This window comes from Xyrauchen texanus, chromosome 34 (assembly GCF_025860055.1).
Source record: "Xyrauchen texanus isolate HMW12.3.18 chromosome 34, RBS_HiC_50CHRs, whole genome shotgun sequence".
NCBI lineage: Eukaryota > Metazoa > Chordata > Actinopteri > Cypriniformes > Catostomidae > Xyrauchen > Xyrauchen texanus.
The window spans coordinates 26312902-26336434 of record NC_068309.1 but is presented as its reverse complement, the minus strand read 5'-3'; the positions used below and the strand labels follow the sequence as shown (position 1 = coordinate 26336434).

At 37.7% G+C, this 23533-nt stretch overlaps 2 protein-coding genes and 1 pseudogene across 3 annotated transcripts in view; 2 read left to right on the top strand and 1 right to left on the bottom strand.

Annotated features, from left to right (window-relative positions):
• The first annotated feature begins 893 nt into the window (after positions 1-893).
• LOC127627476 (coronin-6-like) lies at positions 894-20104 on the top strand. 2 transcript variants are annotated; one of them, XM_052103866.1, is made up of 11 exons: positions 894-1085; positions 3584-3783; positions 5564-5686; positions 7571-7700; positions 8357-8535; positions 9009-9128; positions 9254-9358; positions 9451-9596; positions 10127-10184; positions 10384-10611; positions 19969-20104. In XM_052103866.1, the coding sequence occupies exons 2-11, from the start codon at positions 3586-3588 to the stop codon at positions 20014-20016; spliced, it is 1335 nt and encodes a 444-aa protein (XP_051959826.1). In that variant the 5' UTR covers positions 894-1085; positions 3584-3585; the 3' UTR covers positions 20017-20104. The 2 variants fall into 2 exon arrangements, with proteins under 2 accessions (XP_051959826.1, XP_051959825.1); XM_052103865.1 differs by lacking the exon at positions 19969-20104 and adding an exon at positions 11965-13609 and having other exon boundaries at positions 897-1085.
• LOC127627775 (protein ABHD15-like) lies at positions 14666-17440 on the top strand (annotated as a pseudogene).
• Positions 18758-23533, bottom strand: part of taok1b (TAO kinase 1b) — a 33277-nt gene continuing 28501 nt past the window's right edge. The window contains exon 20 of the mRNA XM_052103864.1: positions 18758-22523. Within this exon, the coding sequence (XP_051959824.1) occupies positions 21984-22523 (540 nt within the window). The 3' untranslated portion in view covers positions 18758-21983. The remainder of the gene's footprint in view (positions 22524-23533) is intronic.

Here is a 23533-nt window from a genome sequence, read left to right as displayed (position 1 = left end):
ACATTATGTTTGTGAGGTAATAGTTTGAACAGTTCATTTTGACTATATAAGCAGATTACTAGATCTGTGTTAAATATATAAAGTTATTTTTAATATCAGCTCTTGTTTTTTAATATGTTGGTTTCCATTCAACAAACTGTAAGAAAAAGATAGATCTGCTGTGTTCTTAGAACACTTATGCATTTTACTGAAGTGAATGGACATGTAGACACACTTTTTTTATACATGAATCACAAGGGTGATTTGCTTTGTAATGCTTAAAACCTCTACTAAAGTCTCTTTGTAGGTCTTTAGACATACACATTTTAAAAGATTACAATTTTCTTTGATTGTTGATTCAGTGACTAACTCATTTCACACAAGACACTCGTTTGTCACCACATTCTGGCATCACCAGAAATGGTGACTTAATAATTAAATGGATCTAAACACTCGAGCCACTTGGATTTATCCCACAATGCACAAGCACAGAGTAAAACATACAATTGTGTACGTCAAATAATTGTCATTATTGTAATTAATTATATAATTTTTTCAGTACAAGCTTGTGCTCAGTCTTGTATTGTCATGTGTGAAACAGAAGCAAAAGTGCTTCACAAGATGCCCTTTAATTTTGCAGCTAATTTTGCAATACTTGAATCTTTAAAATACTACAAATATGAAATATTAAGTAAATAACTGCTACGCCTCTGGTTGTACGAAATACTGTGGTTATGTTGCGCGCTTGCGTCCACCTGACCTCTGCGCGTGCTCCCGCTGCTATCAATCGCCCTGTCACCGGCGTGAGAGAAATGGCTTTATACCGATAGCCGTTTCGAAAATAGACAGGGCCGCCGTGATCCCCCTGTCCATACACCCCCCACCGTCCTCTCTTTCAGTCCCTTCCAATCCATCTCTCATTTTCTCTCTCATGAGCGACTCGTGAGGTAGAACTCGCGCACTAGTTCTGCGAGTCCGCACCAAGTTTCTGACCTGGAATAACGGCGACCGCCAACGAAAACATCTAAAAGCGGAAAGGTTAACCGGCACGGGAAAGCGAAGAGGAGATTTAAAGACAGACAGTGTATATTTCTCCAAATACAGAAGTAAGTGATTCATTTGATCGGCAGTTACGCAGTTCTTCAGAATGACCTTATGGAATGCTGCATTGTGACGACACGCGCATGTTTTGGAAAGTTCTGATTTGACATTATCACGCACTCTGTTTGGTGGGTGTCATATGACATCTTAATAATGTACCATAGTAAAGCATGTTTTGCATGTTATTGGGTTTAAGCCAGGTGTGCGCATAGTATTGAGAAAAATAACGTTTCCTGTTGTTTCATGTCATTGATATTTTTTCCACTCGTTCCCTTTGTGATCACGTCTGGTGGAGTGGACACACGTGGGGCAGTTTGGCATGACTATATTAGGAAAGTGATCGTGTCTGAAGACACAAGCGAGGGGGCCTTCTTACATGGGACAGTAGCCTTGTGTACAATGCTGCATTGTCAAGTCGGTTTAACTAGTTTGTGTAGAATAAGTCTAAAATAAAACTACTTATGTTCTGCGACAGGGACAATAAACATGAAGTAAATTGTACTTTAATGTGTTCTTACATATTTCTATATTTGTATGCATTTGTGGTCAGTTGGTAGTTTTTTTTTTATTTTTTGTTTGTTTTTTAGCTCTGTACTTCCCAGCATGGTTTGCGCTCTGTCTGTATTGTTTAATAGGAGCTATTTATGGTGCTGTTGTGTCAGTGATGCAGAAAGTGTGTCTGTTTGTTTGTGTCAATCATCTTTCTAAGCTTCCCTAAATAACACTGTATAATACTATCTAGTACGACATCTAGGCATAAAAGTAGTGCAGTTTATTCAAATAAGATATTACACTACAATGTACAGTATTTTTTTTAAACCACCATAGATTAATTGTTTAATTATTACCTTCAGCTGTTTTTAATTTAAAGATGAACTGATCTAGTGAGCCAAGACTAAACACGAAAATAAAATACACTTTATATTAATAAAATGTGTAGAAATTGTAAAGAAGTTGGGTGCGGTGTAAACAGGCCAGTCTCAGGAGAACCAAATGAAAAAATGAGCATATAATTATAGCTCTTATTGACACTAATAAAGCAGTGCTTGTCAGCTATGAAATGGTATGGTGATTCTTTTCTTAATAAGACACATTATAGATTAGTTTTAATGTGTTGATAGCCATTTTTAAATCAAATTATGGCTCATCTTAGCATACTAGCTGTTCAGATTGTAAATAAGTCACAATTTATCATAGTTATTAGTTGCGATTTACACTCACTGAGTACTAAATTACTAACACTATGGTACTAAAAAAGTGCCAGACGTGGTCTTCTGCTTTTGTATCTCATCTGCCTCAAGGTTGGACATGGTATTCATTCAGAGATGCTATTCTGCTCACTACAATTGTACAGAGCGGTTATCTGAGTTACTGTAGCATTTCTGTCAACTCAAACCAGTCTGGCCATTCTCTGTTGACCTCTCTCATCAACAAGGCATTTCTGTCCACAGAACTGCTGCTCACTGGATGTTTTTTTGTTTTTGGCACCAGTCTGAGTAAATTCTAGAGACTGTTGTGTGTGAAAATCCCAGGAGATCAGCAGTTACAAAAATACTCAAACCAGCCCATTTGGCACCAACAATCATGCCACAGACGAAATCACTGAAATATTTTTTTCCCCATTCTGATGGTTGATGTGAACATTCACTGAAGCTCCAGAGCCTGATTTAATGCATTGCACTGCTGCCACACGATTGGCTGATTAGAAAATTGCATAAATAAGTAGGTGTACAGGTGTTCCTAATAAAGTGCTCAGTGAGTGTACATCAATATGAGAAAATGTAATCTCTAAAAATAACAATTATTAGAATTTTTTTTAACTTGGAGTGCCATGGTGGTCCAGACACATAAAGTTGATCTATAAGTTTTTCCCAGCCAAATTGCTCTCACTGGTCCAAAATATATCTAATCATGATTTAAATGTGCCATTGTGATATTCATAAATAAACATTGGATTAACATTTTTACTTTATTTTTATAACACAGCACTCATAAAATTACTTAAGTCAGTAGCCAAAAATGTTAAACTGATTAGCCTCTTGACTTCAAGAGTGTGATAGTGACTAAAAAAAGTTGGAACAAAATCTTTTTGAACTTGCAATAAAAATCTAATGTAAGAAATACTGTGTAAAAATATGTTTGCTCTCACCTATGCTTATGATTTCTGTAAGCACTGATTAAATGACAACATAATTCTAAATGTGCAATGCAGCCATAACACTTCTGAGCCTTGTGAAAATCTTCAAGATTTGCATCAGTTTATGTACACTGAAATATGTTTGGTTTCTTCTGACTTTACACAGGGCCAAGGGAGATAGCTCCTTGGTTTGGTGCTTGTGTCTAGATTAACGGCATGTTGAATTCCACATTGATTTAATACATTTAGCTTCTGGACACCAAGTTGTCTCTGGACATAAAGGTGCTCTAATAGAGCTTTAATATATGTAAATGTAATATGTATATACTGAACAGGTTTTTCTACCCTACCACTCTTTTTTCACAGCAATGAGTCGCAGCATTGTGCGCCAGAGTAAGTTCCGGCATGTTTTTGGGCAGTCGGCAAAGGCGGAGCAGAGTTATGATGATATACGGGTGTCCAAGGTGACGTGGGACAGCTCCTTCTGTGCAATTAACCCAAAGTTTTTGGCAGTTATAGTGGAGTCCAGTGGAGGCGGAGCCTTCTTGGTAATGCCTCTTTCAAAGGTAAGTGGCTTGAGGACAGAACTGACAGAAAATGTACAATTCTGTGTTTTACCTTCTCTGAAGACAATGTAGCCACTAATCAAGGTATAATCAGTAAAATGTGTGATCCTTAATATTGTGGGCTTTGGCATACTGCTATGGAAAAGAGATGGGTATAACTATGGAGATTTGTGGGTTCAGGTGTCTGAAACTTTCATAGCTAATTTAATGACTAAATAAGCTGATATAAGTAAGATCTGTCAAACATTCAAAGACTATGCCAAACAAATCTTGTCAATTCTTTGTCTTTATATATGGATCTCAGCCATGGAAGTTGGGGGTAAGGTTGCCCAACCCCCAAAGTGCTTCCATTTAATCTTATAGGGGGGCACAGGGGAGAACTCCATAGAAACAGTGTACACAAGTTACATATGCTGTCTGTCTTAATCTGCTTTGGCAGACTGCAACAGAGTGTATAACAATGGAAATCAGTTTATCCACTCTTTCAGTATATATGTTAGTCGACATATCTACTACACTTTAATGTATCATAATTTGCACATTCACAAATGAGGATTTCTGAAAACTGTGATTTGGAAATAACTGTTTTCTAATAAAGCTTATCGAGCTTATTATCTGCATGTTTAATTGTGAGCTTTCAATGGTTACCTCAGTAGATATAATATAAATATTATTTTGATGTAGGGTAATGCATGATAAAATAATGATGTGTGTCCGCTATTTGAATTCAAACAACTGTATATAAAATATTACCTTTATTCTAGTTATTCCTGATTCATGTGACCTTCATCAGACCCATCATAGTCATACATCTTTTTGTGAACCGGTCTTGATTCTGTAAGGGTCCATGAGTTTGGATTCACTGCTGACTCATTGCACAGAGTCACAAGCATATATCAGCAGGCCTGGATAGACACGCTATAAATACCCAGCTAGCCATCTCCCCTGTGCTCAGTCTCAGGCAGGCCAAAAGAAAAACTCCCTTTTCAATGCCTCATCACAGGGTTATAAATACACACCAGGAGTATGTGGGGAGGGACTGGAGGAGAAGCAGCTGGAGAAAGAGCCAACACGTGTTCACACCAGCTGAACACGGATAACAAAATAACATGAAAGTTACATCATTGACCAGGACAAGGACTTTCTGATTAATGGACTTAAAATTGTGTATTGAGATTCTGTCACAAACTGCCATGATATCATCAGTTCAGTCAATACATGCAGGCCACTTTCCACAAAAAGGGAAAGTTAGTCTTAAAACTCTTACATTACAGTTTTGGATAACAAACATTACACGTACAGTGGAGTTCAAAAACTTGGAAACAAACGAAGATTTAGGATTTAACATTTTTTTTAAACATAGACATGTAATGATGTAAAACGAATACGAAATATTAACGATTCTGTAGTATTTCTCGGCCACTAATCACATAAGCAAAATTGTGACATTTATCATTATTTATCATATGCACAGAAGGTCAGATTTCCTTTGTCCATTTCCAGATTTCATTCTCAAATCATGTGGGGAAACTTGGATCATAAAGTTTTGCATTTCAAAACCTGGCTTTGCTGTCCATGACAGCTCAAGTGCATGCTGTCAATAAAGCAAAAGGGGCACACACCAAGTATGAAGACAATTGTAATGCTGATTATATCATTTGATATAAAGACAAATGTATTAAATTAGAAAAATGGAAAATGGTCTTTTGAACAAAAATATTGATATGTGATAAACAATACTCAGTATAAACTATGTTCTTTTATTTTTGTTTTCATATAGATGGGTCGAGTGGACAAAAACTACCCCCTTGTGGTTGGACACTCGGGGCCTGTTTTGGACATTGACTGGTGTCCTCACAATGACAACATCCTGGCCAGCTGCTCTGAGGACACCACTGCCATGGTAATCATTACATACAATCATTAAGTGTCCAACACTTAAGATATTTTTGCTTTTGAAAGAAATTGATGCTTCTATACACCAATGATGCATCAAATTTATTAATTGCAAATGACGATTTCTATTTAATTAAATGCTGTATTCTTCAAAACCACTGTTCATAATCCTGTACTGTAGGGGTTTGGCATGTACTGTTCATTGAATCTGCCAGTTTAGGACCTGTGAGGAGTCTGTTTACCAACTAGAGACCCTGATGCACTTGTCCTAGATACAGCCTTTCTTATGTCAAACAGGGGTGGGGGGGGTTGTTTTTTGGTTGTTATAAAGTGACTTGTTATAAATGCAAGTGTACTCAATACCTCATCTCTGTATTGCGATTTCCACAATTCATTAAGAATCACAACTGTGGTGCTGGGGTAGCTCAGCATGTTTTGGTGCTGACCACCACCCCCGGAGTCGCCAGTTCGACTGAGTGACTGCAGCCAGGCCTCCTAAGCAACCAAATTGGCCTGGTTGCTAGGGAGGGTAAAGTCACATGGGGTATCCTCCTCGTGGTCATGATTAGTGTTTCTCACTCTCAATGGGGTAAGTTGTGCGTGGATCGTAGATGAGTAGCATGAGCCTCCACATGCTGTGAGTCTCTGCGTTGTCATGCACAGTGAGACACGTGATAAGATGTGCGGATAGAATGTCTCAGATGCGGAGGCAACTGAGACTTGTCCTCCGCCATCTGGATTGGGGGAGTAACCGCGACACCACTAAGACCTAGTAAGTAGTGGGAATTGGGCATTCCATATTCGGAGAAAAGGTGATAAGAAAAAGATGCACAACTGTTTTCAAGTGTTCTCAAAATAAGAAGTTTCTTGAGTACCAAATTTCTTAAGGATTAGGTGACAGTGTATTCTTAGTAGACTGATGTAAAGACTGCTGAATATGGAGCTTTGCCATTAAGGGTGAACATTATATTTAAAATAAAAAGATACAAATTCTAAACATTTATTTAAAACAGTAATACTAATTTGCAACATTACTAATGTTGTTTTGTTTTTGGATCAATTTAATGCATCCTAGGCGAACACAAGCATCAATTTCTTTCAAAAACAAAAATTATTTGGTGTCCTAAACATTTTAAATAGCAGTGTATAATAACATGAATGGTATTGCCACTATTTCATTACATTACATTATAAACGTGCATGCTATGCATTGTATGCACTTTTGCTAGACGAGGTTAATTGCAGCTGTCATCTGTGCAATCTGAATACCAAAGAAACATACTGGAAACCACTATATATCTATAAGTTTACCCAAAAACTTTAATTAGTAGACTGATAATGCTTATTTAACAGCTCTATTACAAAAGTAAGAGTCTCATATAAAATGTTTTGAATCAATGCTTAGAGGACAAATTAAGCTAATAATTAGCTTCTTCAATGACCATCAGAGCAGTGACCAATGTTTGAAATAGAGTGACTTATTTAACAAAGCATGAGGCTTTTATTCATGCTATCTTCAGTTCTTCTCTGGATTTCTTCAAGTATACATTGAGTCTGATTCAACATTAGCGATCAATTTAATCGTAAAGCCTTCTCTCTCATATGACTATTAGAGCATGATAAGCATGCAGTATATATCAACTGACCATGCCACATAAATCATAATGATTAATAGCTCATAAAATAGATCCAAAATGTATTCACCATTCCTTTGTTTAGATACTTTATAAAGATATATTTTACATAGCTATCAACCCTGTGTTTTTAACAGATGCACATAATTATGTATGTTTTTGCAGATGCTTCCATACTAAAGCGACTTCCATTAAAGTGCGCAAATCATGTTAATGTTCACTTGTTATATGCGTTAATACACTTGTTTGTTACATAGGTATGGCAGATTCCTGACCACACCCCCTCTCGCCCCATCAGTGAGCCCATTGTAGTATTGGAGGGCCACTCTAAACGGGTGGGCATCATCAAATGGCACCCCACTGCCCGCAACATACTCCTCACTGCAGGTAAAGATCAGTTTTCGTACTGCCACTGTTGTTTTTTATTTCACTTTTAAAACTTTTTTATTTTTGAACAATTTTTTATAGTAAATGCCACTATCTTACAATTCACTTTATGGCCGGAGAGAATCTGAAGGGATACTTCACCCAAAAATGTAACTTCTGTCATCATTTAAGTACCCTTGTGTTATTCCAAACCATTTGACTTACTTTCTTCTGTGGAACACAAACCAAGATGTTAAGCAGAATGACATTGTTAGGCAGTATTGATAAAAGATGCAATTAAAGTGAATGGTAACTGAGGAACATTCTGCCTAACCTTTCTTTCATGTTCCATAGAAGAACATCATATAGGTTTGGAAAACATGAGCAACACACTCTCATAGCAATATGTCCCTATAGTGACCCTTGGTCCTTTTTTGAAATGTTACTCTGATGTCTTTTTCAACTCCTTTGAAAGAATTTCAATAATTTCTACATTTTAGGCTACATTTTAAAAATGAAATGAATTGAAAATTCATCATTAACTCTGTTTTATTATTGCATATATTTATTATGTTAGCCATGGGACACAAAGGGAGTTTTCAGAATATCCGTGCTGTGGTCATTAGGCAAATTAGAAGTGGTTTAAAGTCGTTTGATCCACCTGCTTTGTGTCTCAGGCAGTGATAATCTGATCATCGTCTGGAACGTGGGCACCGGAGAACCCCTGATCACTATGGATGAGCATCCCGACCTCATCTACAACATCAGCTGGAACTACAACGGCAGCCTGTTCTGCACCACCTGCAAGGACCGGCGTCTCAGAGTGTGTGATCCCCGCAAAGGCGAGGTGGTGGCGGTAAGTGTTATCATTTTGCACTATGTATGTATTACGAGAGAAGCCACCGTGTGCTGGTGCACTTGTAAACTAACATAGTTACACAAGAGATCATGTAATTTGATTTGATCTCTTAAGGGCTGTTCAGACCAAACACGTCCTGCATTCTAAAAACAGCTAAGACGCAGCACAACAGATAGAATAGAACATGTTATAGCATGTTTTTGAATATTTGTAAGTATTCATAGACATGACCTGGTGGGTAGTGCTTGGACACGTTGCACAGTGGTGCTTACGCGGGGGACGTAAATAGAGATCAGATAATGACATAAGCTAGATCTCGTTCATCCCCATTTTTTCTGTCTCTTGTCCATGACAATAATATAGGAAATAAGTCCATATAAATAATAAAATTAAACATTTAAAGGAAAGATTAACAGGGATTTGAAGTGGTTGAAGTGAACTGAAACAAACTTTTCTTTTGTCTTCTGTAGGAGAGACTCGCCCCACATGAGGGCATCCGGCCAATGAGAGCTATCTTTACCAGAGAGGGCAACATTTTCACAACAGGTTTCACCAGGATGAGCCAGAGAGAGCTTGGCCTGTGGGATCCGGTAATTGAGCAAAATTAAGTTATTAATTAACGTTTTGACTTTATCTTCATATTTGTATTTCAGCTCTTATTTCAAATAACTAATGGTTGCCATTTAAATTAACGTGTTCATTTCTGACATTTTAGACTAATTTTGAAGAGCCCATTGCATTACTGGAGCTGGACACAAGTAATGGAGTTTTATTGCCTTTTTATGATCCAGACACCAACATTGTGTATCTAAGTGGCAAGGTATGACTCCATGTTTCATCTTTATGTGTTATTATACTCAGGCTGGTGCTGTAAAAGTTTCTCTAAGTTTGTCTTCTTTATTGTCTCTGCAGGGTGACAGCAGTATTCGCTATTTTGAGATCACAGAGGAGCCTCCATATGTGCATTACATCAGCACATACAGTAGCAAAGAGCCACAGAGAGGAATGGGATTTATGCCCAAAAGAGGAGTGGATGTCAGCAAGTGTGAAATTGCCAGGTCAGTTAGTTTAATCGGTTATAGTGGTTGATTTGGAATACTTATGTATAAATACGTGTTAGTATAGTTCAGGGATTTTCAAACTGGGGTCTGCAGACACCAATGAGGCCATGAGGGGGCATAAGAAGCAATTTGAGAAGGCTTTTTTATATTTGTTTTTAAAATGTGCATTTTGAGGGGTGTCAAAGTTAACACGTCAATGTTGTAAAAGTATTGTTCATTTTTAGTTCATGTTAACTAATGTTGTAAACTAATGCAAAGTGTTGCCAATGCAGTTAATACTTTGACTTAATGTTTTCACTACAGGAACATTATTATAATATATTGAGAGTCCTCATTTTTAACAGTAAGAAATAAAAAACAATCTGTATATAGCTTTGAGTTTATCAGTCATACCTTGTGATGTTCATACATTTCAGAATTGGTTGAATTTATCTGTTGTTTTTTTTTGTGGAAAGTTTTCTTGCCTCTGTCACCTTTAGCTTACTTACTGTGAGGTGTAAACACTGCCTTTTATTCTTTACATATAGATTATATAAACTCCATGAGAGAAAATGTGAGCCAATCATGATGACAGTTCCCAGAAAGGTAAACAGTGGATCATTGTTTAAGGTCATTCTAGTCTCAAATGACTTTAATCAACAATCCAACAAAATCCTGAGTATTGTTTTTAATATTCATATCAGAAGATCATATTTTGTGAAAGATGTGTGAAAAATAATCAGTAATGTTAAGATAAATCAATTCATCCAATCAGTTCTTTCTCTGCCTGTTTTTATGATGCCAGTCGGACCTGTTCCAGGATGATCTGTACCCAGACACCGCAGGTCCAGACCCAGCACTGGAACCTGAAGAATGGTTAGAGGGACGAGATGCAGACCCCATACTAGTGTCAATGAGAGATGGCTATGTTCCTCCAAAGAGCAGAGAGCTAAAGGTGGCCAAGAAGAACGTTCTAGACTCCAGGCCTGCAACACATAGACGCATGTCTGCAGTAGATGGAAGCAGTTTGCCAGTGAGTAGAACTTCCTGCTTATCCCTGGTCTCTTTTTTTCCTTTCCAACTTTGTTCCTTCACCACCTCATTTCAGATATAGGGCACTTTACATCAATACGGTACACTTTGGTGTCCCATTGCTTTGAAAAAAATTAAATCATTAAAGGCAGAAATCCCATGTTTTTTGTTGTGAGAACTGTTAGATATGTTAAATAAAATTTTAATAGTAGCTAGTTTTAAAAACATCAAGTTACTCAAAATAAGTAATCCACTACAAATGACTGATTACTTCATTTAAAAAAGTAATCACATTACTAATTATTTTACTTTTAAGTTACTTTATAAATCACTTTTCCTAGAAAAGTTTTCAGAATGTCTATATTTCCTCATTCATTGTCACACACCCTTCAGCTCTCACAGAAACGCTAACAGACGTGTATGAATTTATATTTTAAATGTTTTATACATATAACTTTAGCACAAGTACTGTAATTTAAAGTAATTATTTTCACTGAAAGTCAGTAACTAATCTGATCACAAGAATTTAAAATGTAATGCCTTATACTACTTTTTTAACTAAAAAGTAATTTGATTACATTAAATATTTCAAATAACAGATTAAAAAAAGCGATTATGCACAAATTCTGAAATTCAGATTTTCACATTTTGCCACATTATATTTCCTAATAACAAAAAATGGAACATTCCTTAAAATTGTAAAACCCAAAAAGTAACATCATTTTGACACTTTTAATTATATCTATTTTTTTTTATTTGTTGTGTTGACTGCATTCATGAAGCTCAACTTTCAACCGTGCTTCCTAAATTAAATAAAATTTCTAGTCATGCTACGTTTATCAGTAACTACAAACCAAAATTTGGTCCCAAACTAGCTATCCCTTATTGAATGTCAGCTTAATTTATACTAAACTTGCAACCCTGGATGTTTATTAAATGTTTATTACTACAAAATTACACCAGTCTGGGTTTCACTGTATATAGACATGTTCCACATTTTGGAAAAAGGATTGCAAAAATTGCCTACCTCAGAAATGTAAGCAGCCCATGTCATATTTTGCTTGAACTTCTAAGATTGATGATCAAAATGTTTTATTTATCCTTTCGCCGTCCTTTAATTTAAATATATATATTTGTATAGCTTCAGACACAATTTTGTACCCTATTTATGGAAAGTGCCATAGAAACTTCATTAGAAGTCATGTAGTTCTTTTCCTGATTAAACATGCCCTTGACTAGATCTCTTGCTTTATTCCCTCTCTGTCCTCAACCACTCCTGTCACTCTTCTGTTTTCTTCTTTCCATCTGTCCTTTTTTCCTTCCCTGTTCATTCTCTATCTCTTTCAATCTCTAGCCTCAGTTGTTGGAGAAGCTTGTTGAGGAGATCAAAAGTCTGAAGGCCACAGTTCTTTCTCAGGAGAAGCGAATCTGTGACTTAGAGAATAAGCTGTCCAAGTATACTAATGGCACAGTTTAAACGCATCAATAAAGCTAACTTAGCCTATGCACACTGACCAATTCACTGCTAACCCAAACAACTAAATTATGAGCACTGATAGGCCAAGCCACCCCAGATAACCCCAGCTATGATTCTTTTTATCCTAGTTAACACTGCAACTCTAGTTCCATAACTGAACCGCCATTTGACTTAATAAATCCCTAATAGTTGCTGTTCCCAAAATTAGGCATTTTGGTAATGTTTTGGAGCATTAAAAGATTCATTTTACAAAGGCACTTATGATGTTATCCTGCTGCTTTATAGTAGTTCAGGTAATACTGTGTGGTAGTACACAGTGTAAGTTATAATTCCTTTAATGTTTAAGGAATCATACGTTTATCAAGAGGCCTTTATGACAGCTTTGTAATAGTTAGGTAAAGGCTGCCTTCATTTGAGGAATTACAAATGCTTGTATGTACTTGCAGCTTTGTAACCTTAAAATGTAGACAAAGAATGATAAAAGAAACGGAGCTGCAGCTTCCTGTAGTTAACAATCACAATTTCTTTGGTAGTCTATGTGAACATACCTCATTGTAAAAACCAGGACCTGAGATCAGATAGTAGCATATGTAGCTTTTATTTGGTCAGCTCTGGCCAAGCAAGATCTATGACATTACTATGATATGTCAGGACATTAGTAAGCTCTGTAAGGGTACTGCACATCACTTATTGCCATTTCATAGTTCACACAAACGTGAAAATTCTGACATCATTTACTCACCTAGTTCCATGTAATCATGTAGTTCCAAATGTATGTTTAGGACATGTTTAGCAGAAGGTTCAAAGAACTCTTTTCTATACAATGAAAGTGAATGGGAACTGGGGCTGTCAAGCTTCAAAAATGACAAAAGCATTATAAAGAACCATAAAATGGTCCATAAGTTAGAGTATATTTGTGTTAAACAAATAAATAAATCTAATTTAAATCTCAAAAGTAATTCTCCTTTATCTATGTTCAAATATGGGCCTCAAGACATATTGTAGCTGGATGAGACATCAGTGTGTCAAACATCATTGGTGTAATGTGCCTCCTGCCTGATTGCGATGCAACACATTTGAATGTTTTGAATTGAACGCAATGAGATTTGAAAGCTGTGGCAGAAGATTTTCAGCATGTAACTACAAGTCAACTACTTTTTAGCACTTTTTGGAGCTTGACAATCCTATGCCTATTCACTTTCCTTTTATGTTAAAGAGCAACCTGGACATTCTGCTAAATATCTCTTTTGGGGTTCCATGAAAGAAAAATAATACAGGTATGAAATGAGGGGTGAATAAATGATTAAATCAGTTTCATTTTTGGAAATATTCCTTTAAGTCAGTTGCCTATGGCTTCAGAGCAAATCTTTACACATCAATTCACACCTTTGTATAAGCTAAATCTAATAATCAAGGCCTACATGACAAAAGGATGTTTGCATAGAGAGCATGTCCCAATTGTCCCTCCTCTTTGAGGAGTGCTTGCATTATTGGCTTTTACAATGTTGATAACCTGTCACTTCACACACCTCTGCCTTTCCAGCTTTGACCAACACAATTAAAACTCACGTGGCTTCGGTTTAACATTTCAAAATGTAAATATATTCTAGAAAAGGAAAAAAAAACATGAAAAAAACAACAAAATATCAAAACCAAAGACATTATTTTTTGTTTTATGTAGATTATAATTTGTGTTATTATGGTTTGAATAAAACTTTTTGTATGAAAAAATGTTTTCCATTGTTTTATGCTTTTAAAATTTTGAACTAGCTAAAAATACGCACACACATTCCATTTTCCATGAGTCATTATTCTGCCTGTGGCAAGATCATTTATTTCTAGGCACATAAACAACAGGTCCTTTTCCTAACTCATCTGGTTTATAAACTACCCAGCAGCAAATGTAATGGTTTGGGCTGATATTCTCAAGGTCTTTTGACCTCTCAGGTATCTATAGTGGGCCGATAATGGTAAATCGTCAATGCATTCCACCACTGCAACACCGGGATTGGATTACAGAATGGCAGTAACAGAAAATAACTGTTAAAAGCTCAGGCACTCAAGTGACCAAAAAAAACTGATCAGTTTGACCTCTGGTACTCCATTAGTTCCAGAATGCTTGCAATGGCTAAAAGCAGTGCATCGAAGATTTGTTAATGATTCCTGGAGGAGGGGGGAGCAAACATGTTTGGAGTGGGTGGAGGTGCAAGTACATTTAGGTGGACTCACTAGTGAAAGTAGGACAGAACATTTGGTTTAAAGATCTTTTGAGTTGTTTCACTTGCTCACTGCAGAAGAAACCATTGTTCCAAGGTGTGCGCACTGTCCAGCTTGACGTAGGCCTGCTGGCTAGATGTTTGGGAGCAAGTATTTTTACATCATAGAAATGTGGGAGTACTTATATTACATTTATGCATTTGGCAGACCCTTTTATCCAAAGCGACTTACAGTGCACTTATTACAGGGACAATTCCCCCGGAGCAACCTGGAGTTAAGTGCCTTGCTCAAGGACACAATGGTGGTGGCTGTGGGGATCGAACCAGCGACCTTCTGATTAAGTTATGTGCTTTAGCCCACTATGCCACCAGGACTTCTTCAAGTACTTATTCTGCCTGCTACTTTCTCTGCTTCTGGTCCTAATTGTGATTCTACTTCGCCATCTTGCAGAAATAACTATTCAAAAGTTGGGTCGCTGTATGTTTGTTATGGTCTGTAGACCCCTGAAACTCCCAAACCCTTTAAAGAACAACAGGTCAAACTGATCTGTAGACCCACAGCCATGGCCAACATGGATGTTTTGTGGCCCTGGACTGGGCTGTATGTCTGATGGACCAACAAACTCAAGCCAAAAGGGAACTTCAACCAGGAGGAAGACTTCTAGGCCTTCACTCTAGCAATCCAGCAATTGTTATTCTGATTCCCAATGGTTTGGGCCGAGTAACTTCACAATTGCTTCACACTTAGCCGCAGGATTTCTATCCTGTGGTGTTCCATCGTCATGGTCATGGTGGCTGCCCTCTGACTACTGTATGCTACCAGGAATTTGGAAATCCCTCTGACCTTATGCAGGCAAAAATATACCTACAGAGCCACCGTCCATCCTCAACTCTGCTTGCAATCAGTAAGGGCTCTGGATCTGGGTTACTGCTCTCATATCTGGCGGGGCCGGATCGTGATTCTACACACCCGGTCCCTTATCAGGCTAATCAAGCCTCCAAGAGGGATAAAGGCTGACTGCGGAGGATTGTGCGGGAGAGCGAGATCGTTGTCCGTCATGTGTGTGTTGTTGTCTTCTGTTTAAGTTTATTATTAAAATATTATTTATATTATCAAGCCGGTTCTCGCCTCCTCCTCGGTTCTTTACACCCTCATTTACAGGAAGCTTCAAATAAACAGGTAAGCAATTATGAACAAATTCAGAATAATCCATGCTGTAGGTCAGGGCTAATCAACTCCAGACATAGAAGGCAAACGTCCTGCATAGTTTAGGTCCAACCCTAATCAAACACTCCTGAACTAAACTCTGCAGTAGCTCTCCATGACCTGAGTTGGATATCCCTGGTGTAGGTATTTCCTTGCATGCAGATTCTGGATCACAGTTCTTCTTTGCAAGAACTGTATTTTCTGGAAATGAAGTCATACCTGAATATATGTCGCACCTATTCAAAATCGCATTGTTGCACTTACAGCTTAACAGAGGGTGCATGTAGCAGGCACTAAGACCCAGGAATCGCTGTCTTCCACCGTTTTGCATGTCAAGTCGCTCCTTAAAGATTACATCAAGATATATGCATCGGATCATGTTTTATTTAGGCTTGTTTTAATCGTAAGCATTTACTTTTACGAATCGTTTTTCATATTTATTTTTTTCGGTTTCATGAAAAGAAACGCAACAAATCATTCACATCTATTCTAACTTATGTAACTGTATGCTCACACATACAAATAAGCTCTTTTTAGTCTGTGTACGGAAAAATATGCTTGTATTCTATTCAACAATCAAGAATATTTCAGAAATGTGCAAACCTATTTGCTATGCAGTAATTGTCCAGTTCACTAACTGAATTTTTTACTAGACTGTCCATCATCAATTACTTATAAATCATATAATGTCGCAAGAACGTTCTGATAACAAAAAAACAACTTGTATTCTGTGTAAATACAATAAGGTTTAAAACAGCTGCCATAAATAGATCATGTCGCTAACCTTTCTGAAAGTTAGACTGACTGCAGTTACAACGTCTCGTAGAGAAACAGTGTAGCAATTAGTACATTTACATGCACTTTAAAAGTTCTATTTTAAATAGATTAAAACAATTAGTATTTTTAAAATGTCATGCAAGCCCTTTATTCTGAAATAATTTTGCAAAGTCGGACTAACAGACATAGATAATGCTGGCTTCGTCCAGCATGCATACCTGTTAATCGGACCACAATTGGACTCTGTGTTGTTCACATGCTCTGAAAGACAGGTGGCGCTTGACGTGTATTACCAGCTCTTCCTCGATTGATGACCTTTCTTCAAATATTTGATTCCGCATTGCATCATGTGTACTTGGGCAGACAGATGAAGACTAGCTCAGCTATGCAAATACCTGCTATAGCTTGATTGTAACTGTGCATATAAACATTCAAGTGACGGCAATGGTAGTGACCGCAACCCAAGTTAAGCCACTGTAACACTGTTATCCACAGGTATGCAACCGCTTTGAGCTCTGCGATGGAGGTCACAAAAATTCTACGCTGCAAATCCTTGAGAAATATGGAAGAATTCATGTTCTGTCCTGCTACGAATTCAGATAACAACATGTCCGACTTAGTTGGCCATATTGGAAAGGATACTTCAAGACTATCAATGAAGCTGGACTGGGCAAGTTACTAGGAGAGGAATGAACCTCTGGGAGATGCAGATGTATTGGCAGTGTCAGTGCTTTGTTTGTATAGCAAAGATGCCCCAATATTGCCATCAGTCTCCCCTCTACCGGAAGCAATTTTTCACAATAGCCCTTACTTTCTGCTGGTCCAGACAGTCAAGGGAGGTCATTGTGGCATTATGCATGAGAATAAACATGGAGGTAGTGCGTCCTGGAGCAATTCTGCAGTGCTGGAATATTTCTACCAAATTCATTGGAGTAGAGGAGAAGAAAAGGCTTCAGGATGGAGTTGTTGGACAATGTGTTAGCCAGGGCCCGAGGCTTAGCTCCAGTGCTGTGCTGTCTAGAAGAAGGTCAGTCTTGCTGAGAAAAGGCCCATCTTAAGTTCACGAAGAGGACAGATCTCAACTCCCTCTGACATATTCACATTTGAAGAGGAGCAGAAGGATTTTACATGGAAAAGGTCCTACACTCACTAAATGAAAGCAATAGGTGGCATACTATGAGCATAGCAGATTCCAGAGTGGTGGACTTCCTACCAAAGTCACAAAATTACTTTTGAAAGTAATTTTAGAGAAAAATGGAGTATCATAAGTCAGGAAACATTTGAGACAAGTGAAGAGAAAAGGAGTACTCCTGTGGAGATGTTTAAAAATAATGACAAAATGCACTGATGTGTGTTCGTTTGGTGATATTTGTCCAGTTCAGACATCCCTAACATTCTTGACCTAAGAGAATTTGGCTAGATGAAAACCATTGTTGATTGGTTAAAACTATTCATAGTTGAAATTTGGAAATTACATTATCGTCCTCTTGAGTGTCGACAAACTTCAGTTACGTCACTTCAACAATTAAAATATAACGCTGCCTGTAGTACTAAAGGCATTGTTTGCTTATGGTGCTATAGTTTGTTCGGGAGAAAAAGTTTGGCTTCTTCCATTGTATAAATTGGGCTTTAAAGGGAAGGAACAAAATGTTCTGGATCTCCTAGTAAGAGGACACTTATTGATAGACAAGATGGACACACGCATGTCCACACTCGTCAACGTGCAAACCACAGCTGGCCCGAAGTGAATATTTTTAGTAAAAAAAAAATTAAAAAAAAGTGTTAAATATTAATCTATTTCTTACACCTAGCATTTAACTTCAGAAGACATTAATCAATCAACTGGAGTCGTATGGATTAATTTTTATGATGGCTATATGTGCTTTTTGGAGCTTCCAATATTTGGCACCCATTCACTTGCATTTTATAGACCTACAGAGCTGAAATATTTTTCTAAAAAAATATTCATTTGTGTTCTGCTGAAGATAGAAAGTAATACACATCTGGGATGGCATGAGGGTGAGTAAATGATGAGAGAATTCTAATTATTTTATGTGATTATCCATTTAAAAGCCTTTTGTAGTAATAGTAATCAATACGATAATCAACCTGAATCTTGATCATAAAATAGGAAACGTAGGAAAGATTACATTTTGCTACAATTTAGCTACCCTTTTTTAGACTTACACAGTACCGCCGCTCCCTATACGCATACTACGCAGTCTGCATGGGGCACCAACTCCCTAGGAGGGCACCAGAAATTCCACCGGCTGCCCTTGCTCACACGTTATACTATATATTCAAGGACCCGTAAGCAGTTGCGGAACACAGATGATCGCTTCATCAATTTGGTCCTGGGCTTAAACATTCCACACACACACACACACACACACACACACACACACACACACACACACACACACACACACACACACACACGTGTTTACACAAACAGATGATATAACCAAGATGTACTAAAATTACTTTATTACAGTTGATTTCTTTGTCCAGTAGCCCTCTGCCAACAAAAGGAGTAATTACAAACAAAACATTACATTTGTCCCCCTCAAGTTTTTAGAAGTTTTTGTACATTTTAATTCACTTGTTTAGTTTTTTTTTGTTATGAACAGCCATAACAATTTTTGTAATCTCTGCAACATTCAGTTTCCCCCCCCACAATCTATACATTTTAATACAGGTTCTATATGGATTGTTATGGTAATGTTTAAACAGGAAAAAAGGAGACAGTGGCCATCAAAACAAAACAGTTGAAATACTGGTAATCGCACTGTAAAGAGATGTACCCCCGTTATTACTCATCCCATTATTTTCATGCTTTGAAAGGGGTCTTTAAAACAGGATGAGAAAGGCTTTCAAAGATATTTACTCTCTTTAATAAAAGGGCACATCTCTCTCTTTTGGATCATACTTCATGATCATGCTTTATCATTCAGGCATAATAGACTACAGCAGAAAGACTGTGACCTGAATGTCACTTTCGGAAAGTAAAGCTGCTGTTATGACATTTTGAGTTTACGGCCAGTGTTTTAATAGGCATGTTGTTTCAGATTACATTTTACTAGTCATGGCCATGTTCATTTGTTACATTTGGCCTAGGATTGGCTCAGTTGCTTATAGTTATAGACGGATAGCTTAATGGCATCTCATGTAATCTGTAATCCCATGCATATACCAGCAGTGTGCCAAGCAAGGTGCTCAGGGATGACAATTGTGCTCTATGACCAAGAGCATGATTCATTCTCTCAAACAAGTCCAATTTAAAACTGAAAGGGTACTGCACCAAAGTCCTGGAAGTCATTTGAGATATGCGTGATGGCAGTTATGAATTTTTTTTCTAGTTTTGAATGACACTAAAAATGACATTTAAGTTTCAGTAAAATGAACGGGGTGTTGACACCTCTGAGAGTAAGCTTTGTGTCTATATTTATATATATTTTTTTCCTTTTAAATAATCAATATTAGAGACCAAGTTGTTTTTTCTTTTTTCTTCACATTCAAGCAATTACATTTTAGACTAGATTTAACTTGGGTTTGTCTTGATTTCCATTTATTTAAATTTCTAAATATACAATATACACAAACTTATTCCTATACATCCTGACTGTATACCCTTTCACCATAACAATGTTTTATTATGCTTTCTGACATTTTTCCTTGTAGATTTCTCAATTTTCTACATGCTGTGATAAGTGTTCAGTTGGAGGGTGAGGTCGGGCAGCAGTTGCCGGAGCTCTGGGGTGGGCTCGGAAGAGACAAAAGGCATTGCAGGGACAACAGCAGCGGCACCCACCCGTCCAGCAAAAACACATTCAGCCATCTCAGGCCTACCCAACCTAGACCTCCCCACCCTTAAAATCCACACAACACACGCTTGTGAAACCCAGCCTGAGAAAGGGGAGGAGGGGGCACCAGAGGTTCAGGAGACCTGCTTGTATGTGATTGTAGCGATCAATAAAGTGGAAGAGTAGAAAGGGATGGTAAAGTGCTTTTCTGTGACGTTAAACTCAGGTTTGCAATGTTCGCCGAGAGAAGAGGTAAAAACACAAAAGTGAACGGAACAGGCTATTCTCCTCTTGCATAGTTGCGATTGTTAACTTTGGCATCTCTAAATCAAAAAACTAAAATTAGCATTAATATACTGGACCAGCTCTTGTCACACACAAAATCCTGCTGATTTTTCACTCTATTTGGATGAATCTCACAAAAACAGGTCCAGGTCATATTTCACCACAAACTCTTTTTTTTGCTTTTTGACATTTTCATGACAATTAAACACATTCTCAGTCCCCAATTTCTCATTATTGTAATGTATCCAGACATTTTACATTAGTTTTGTTTTTGAGAGTTATTCCATTATTCTCAATGGAAATTATAATTACTGTAATAAAGCAATATTGTACTGCCAGAAAATACTGCCATGATGTATAAATACTTTACGTTTGAAATAATATCTATTTTTTTTAATACATTTCATATAATACATATTTTATTTATATAAGATATTAATATAGAATTTATAATGAGATTCACCCATGTATGCAGTCGAGGACAGAAAAAACCCTACTTTTCAAATCCTCCAAAATATCTCCACATTAAAATGCTTGTATCTTTTGATCTTAGAATGTTCTTCTAGCCAATAGAAACAGATCAATGTTAATACATTCACTGTGAATGAGCAGCAGTATTTTAAGCTGGCATTCTACTCTCTATCCCTACCCAGATTTGTGTTTTTGGCTACCTGGACCTGTGGAAAGATGGGAATGCATGGCAACATAAGTAGGTCTCTTTCATTCTTATCAACTACAGCCATCAAAAGATACAATCCTGGCAGCTGATGTATTGGAATTTCACAGTATATTTTCAAAAGGTAAAATATGTTGTGGCACAAAAAAGTAAAGCATACTGTTTATTAACACATTTGAATTAATATCACCTGTATTTAAAACAAAAACATCTAAGCTAAACTAAAAGTCAAGTGCACGGTAAAGCTCGATTCTTTCACATTCTGGTATCCAACCATTCAAGTTTATATAATCTTACGTAATGTGTGTATATATATATATATATATATATATATATATATATATACATACATACACACACCTACAATTGTTTTCTTATGAATCTTTATTTCTAAGGAAATTATATGTACTCCACACCAACTCTCTCTGACAACCAAAAACCAATGGAAAGTACCTGCAAATAAGACTAGGATAAAAACCCTTGCATACAATACCCAGAGTTCTTCCTCTCACCTGTGAGAGGTAATGCACAGCATTCATATATTCAATCTCAACATCACTAACTTTCTCATATCAAACTAAAACAGCGTCTTATCTGAATTCATTGCTATTTTTCTCATCACCACAAAGTGAATTAGAAAAGTAATCTGAATTCTAACTGAAGTTTGATATTTGAAGAAACAACTGGCCAGAACCTTGTACGTGCCTTTCTGGCTGACATCCTTATAAGTGGAACTACAATGGATACATTTTTGTGCTTACTAGGTCTATAAAACATATTCAGAAGACAAGAAATATAGGAATGGGTAGAAAAGAGAAAAGTAGACTGTTTTTTCCTCCAGGTCCCCCTTTGACCATGGTGCCCCTGTATCCCTTCCCCTATGGCATTCAGGGTAATTTAAGATGGGTGTTGTGGGAGAGCAGCGGGTGGTCTTACGTGAAGGACAGGTGTGAGCCATTGGAAATCTGAGAGGCGATGCTGGTGCTCCTGCTTATACCCTGCTCACTGCGGCCCCCTGAGGCCCGCTGTACCGCCTGGGGACTGTTTCGTAGCCCACCACCACCCCCGCTTGAGCGCTGACTGCCCCCAGACCCATGGTGCCCCCAGGGAGGCGGCCCGCCTGAAGACAGGCCGTGACCCCAGGGCTGTTGAATAGAGCCGCTCTGGCTTGGGTGGTGGTGATGGTGGTGATAACCATGCTGGCTGCCACCATGGTGCCCTCCACTGATTGAGCCACCTCCCCTGTGTGACACCTGAGAGCTTGCACCATGCTGGGAGCCCCAGTTGCTCTGGGCCCCCGGAAAGCTGTGGCTGTATCCGTCGGACGAAACCAAGCTGGACAGCACCATGTTGCTGAAGCCCAGACGCATGCTTTCAGAGTCAAACGCTTCGATCTCCCGAGCCTGTTTCTCCAAGAGACTGCGGATGCGCTCAGAGCGGTCGTTCTGTAGAGCAACCATCTCCTCCTCAATCTGACAGAAACAGACAACAACAGATCAGGTTACTTTTAAATGCCAAAAAAGCCTTTCAGTTAAAAAGCGCACAAAAAAAATGACATTTGGGTCATGATTTACTCACCCTCAAGTTGTTCCAAGACTTTTTCACTTTCCATTTGATAATGGAAATGATAATATACTATCATTATACATTCTGGTAAACATCTCCTTTTGTGTTCCACAGGTTTGGAATGATATTAGGGTGAGTTAATAATAAATAATTTTCATTTTTGTGTGAAATGCCTTTGAGTAAACCATTAAGCCCTGTAGACACATGCAGTGACTTTATTGCTTGATGTCGCTAGTCTCTATGAAGTCGCTAATGGGCATTTCTGCTGCTGTCGCTCTAACGTTATTGGTGGACTGCACGTCTGGCAATATCTTTTGAAAATATGATCACAGGTAAGGGGTTTTGCTGGTAAAACAACAATTTCATTCTAATTTGACAAGTCATCAGTTATCTTGTCCCTAAAAATGCACATTTTGCAGGGGAGTGTTTTTATATGAACTGCAGCAGTGCTAAATACATTATAACATTAAAAAGTTGAACAATCTATCAATATATGATTAACTCAGACTGCCGACAATTTCTTTTCCACGCATCATTTTTATCATATGCATGTATATGATTACAGACAAATCATATATAACAGTGTAAACACTCATAGAAAAAATAACGTCTCCTCTGTGTTGCCTGCACTAGACTAGGAGATGGATGATATGAGCTCTGCTGACACCCTCTTCACTCCTATTGGTTGCTGCTCTTGAAAGTTGCTAATCATTTGCATAAAGTTAAACTTTTCTCAACTTTGTTGCTTCGCTCGCCACGGCCCCATCTAGTTGCAAGAGGTCACTGTCGCTCGTGTCGCCAGCTCACATTGAAAATGAATGAGATGAGATTTCTTTGTCGCTGGAAGTCGCTGCATGTGTGTACAGGGTTTAATTGACAAAACCCTTACAATTATAATTCAGGGGTTTCTTGCAAC

Excerpts from the sequence above, each read along its gene's own strand:
- LOC127627476 (XM_052103865.1), top strand. The coding sequence starts at position 3,586 with ATGAGTCGCAGCATTGTGCGCCAGAGTAAGTTCCGGCATGTTTTTGGG. Across the intron at positions 3,784-5,563 it reads TGGTAATGCCTCTTTCAAAG|ATGGGTCGAGTGGACAAAAA; the intron begins GTAAGTGGCTTG and ends GTTTTCATATAG. Across the intron at positions 9,129-9,253 it reads AGCTTGGCCTGTGGGATCCG|ACTAATTTTGAAGAGCCCAT; the intron begins GTAATTGAGCAA and ends CTGACATTTTAG.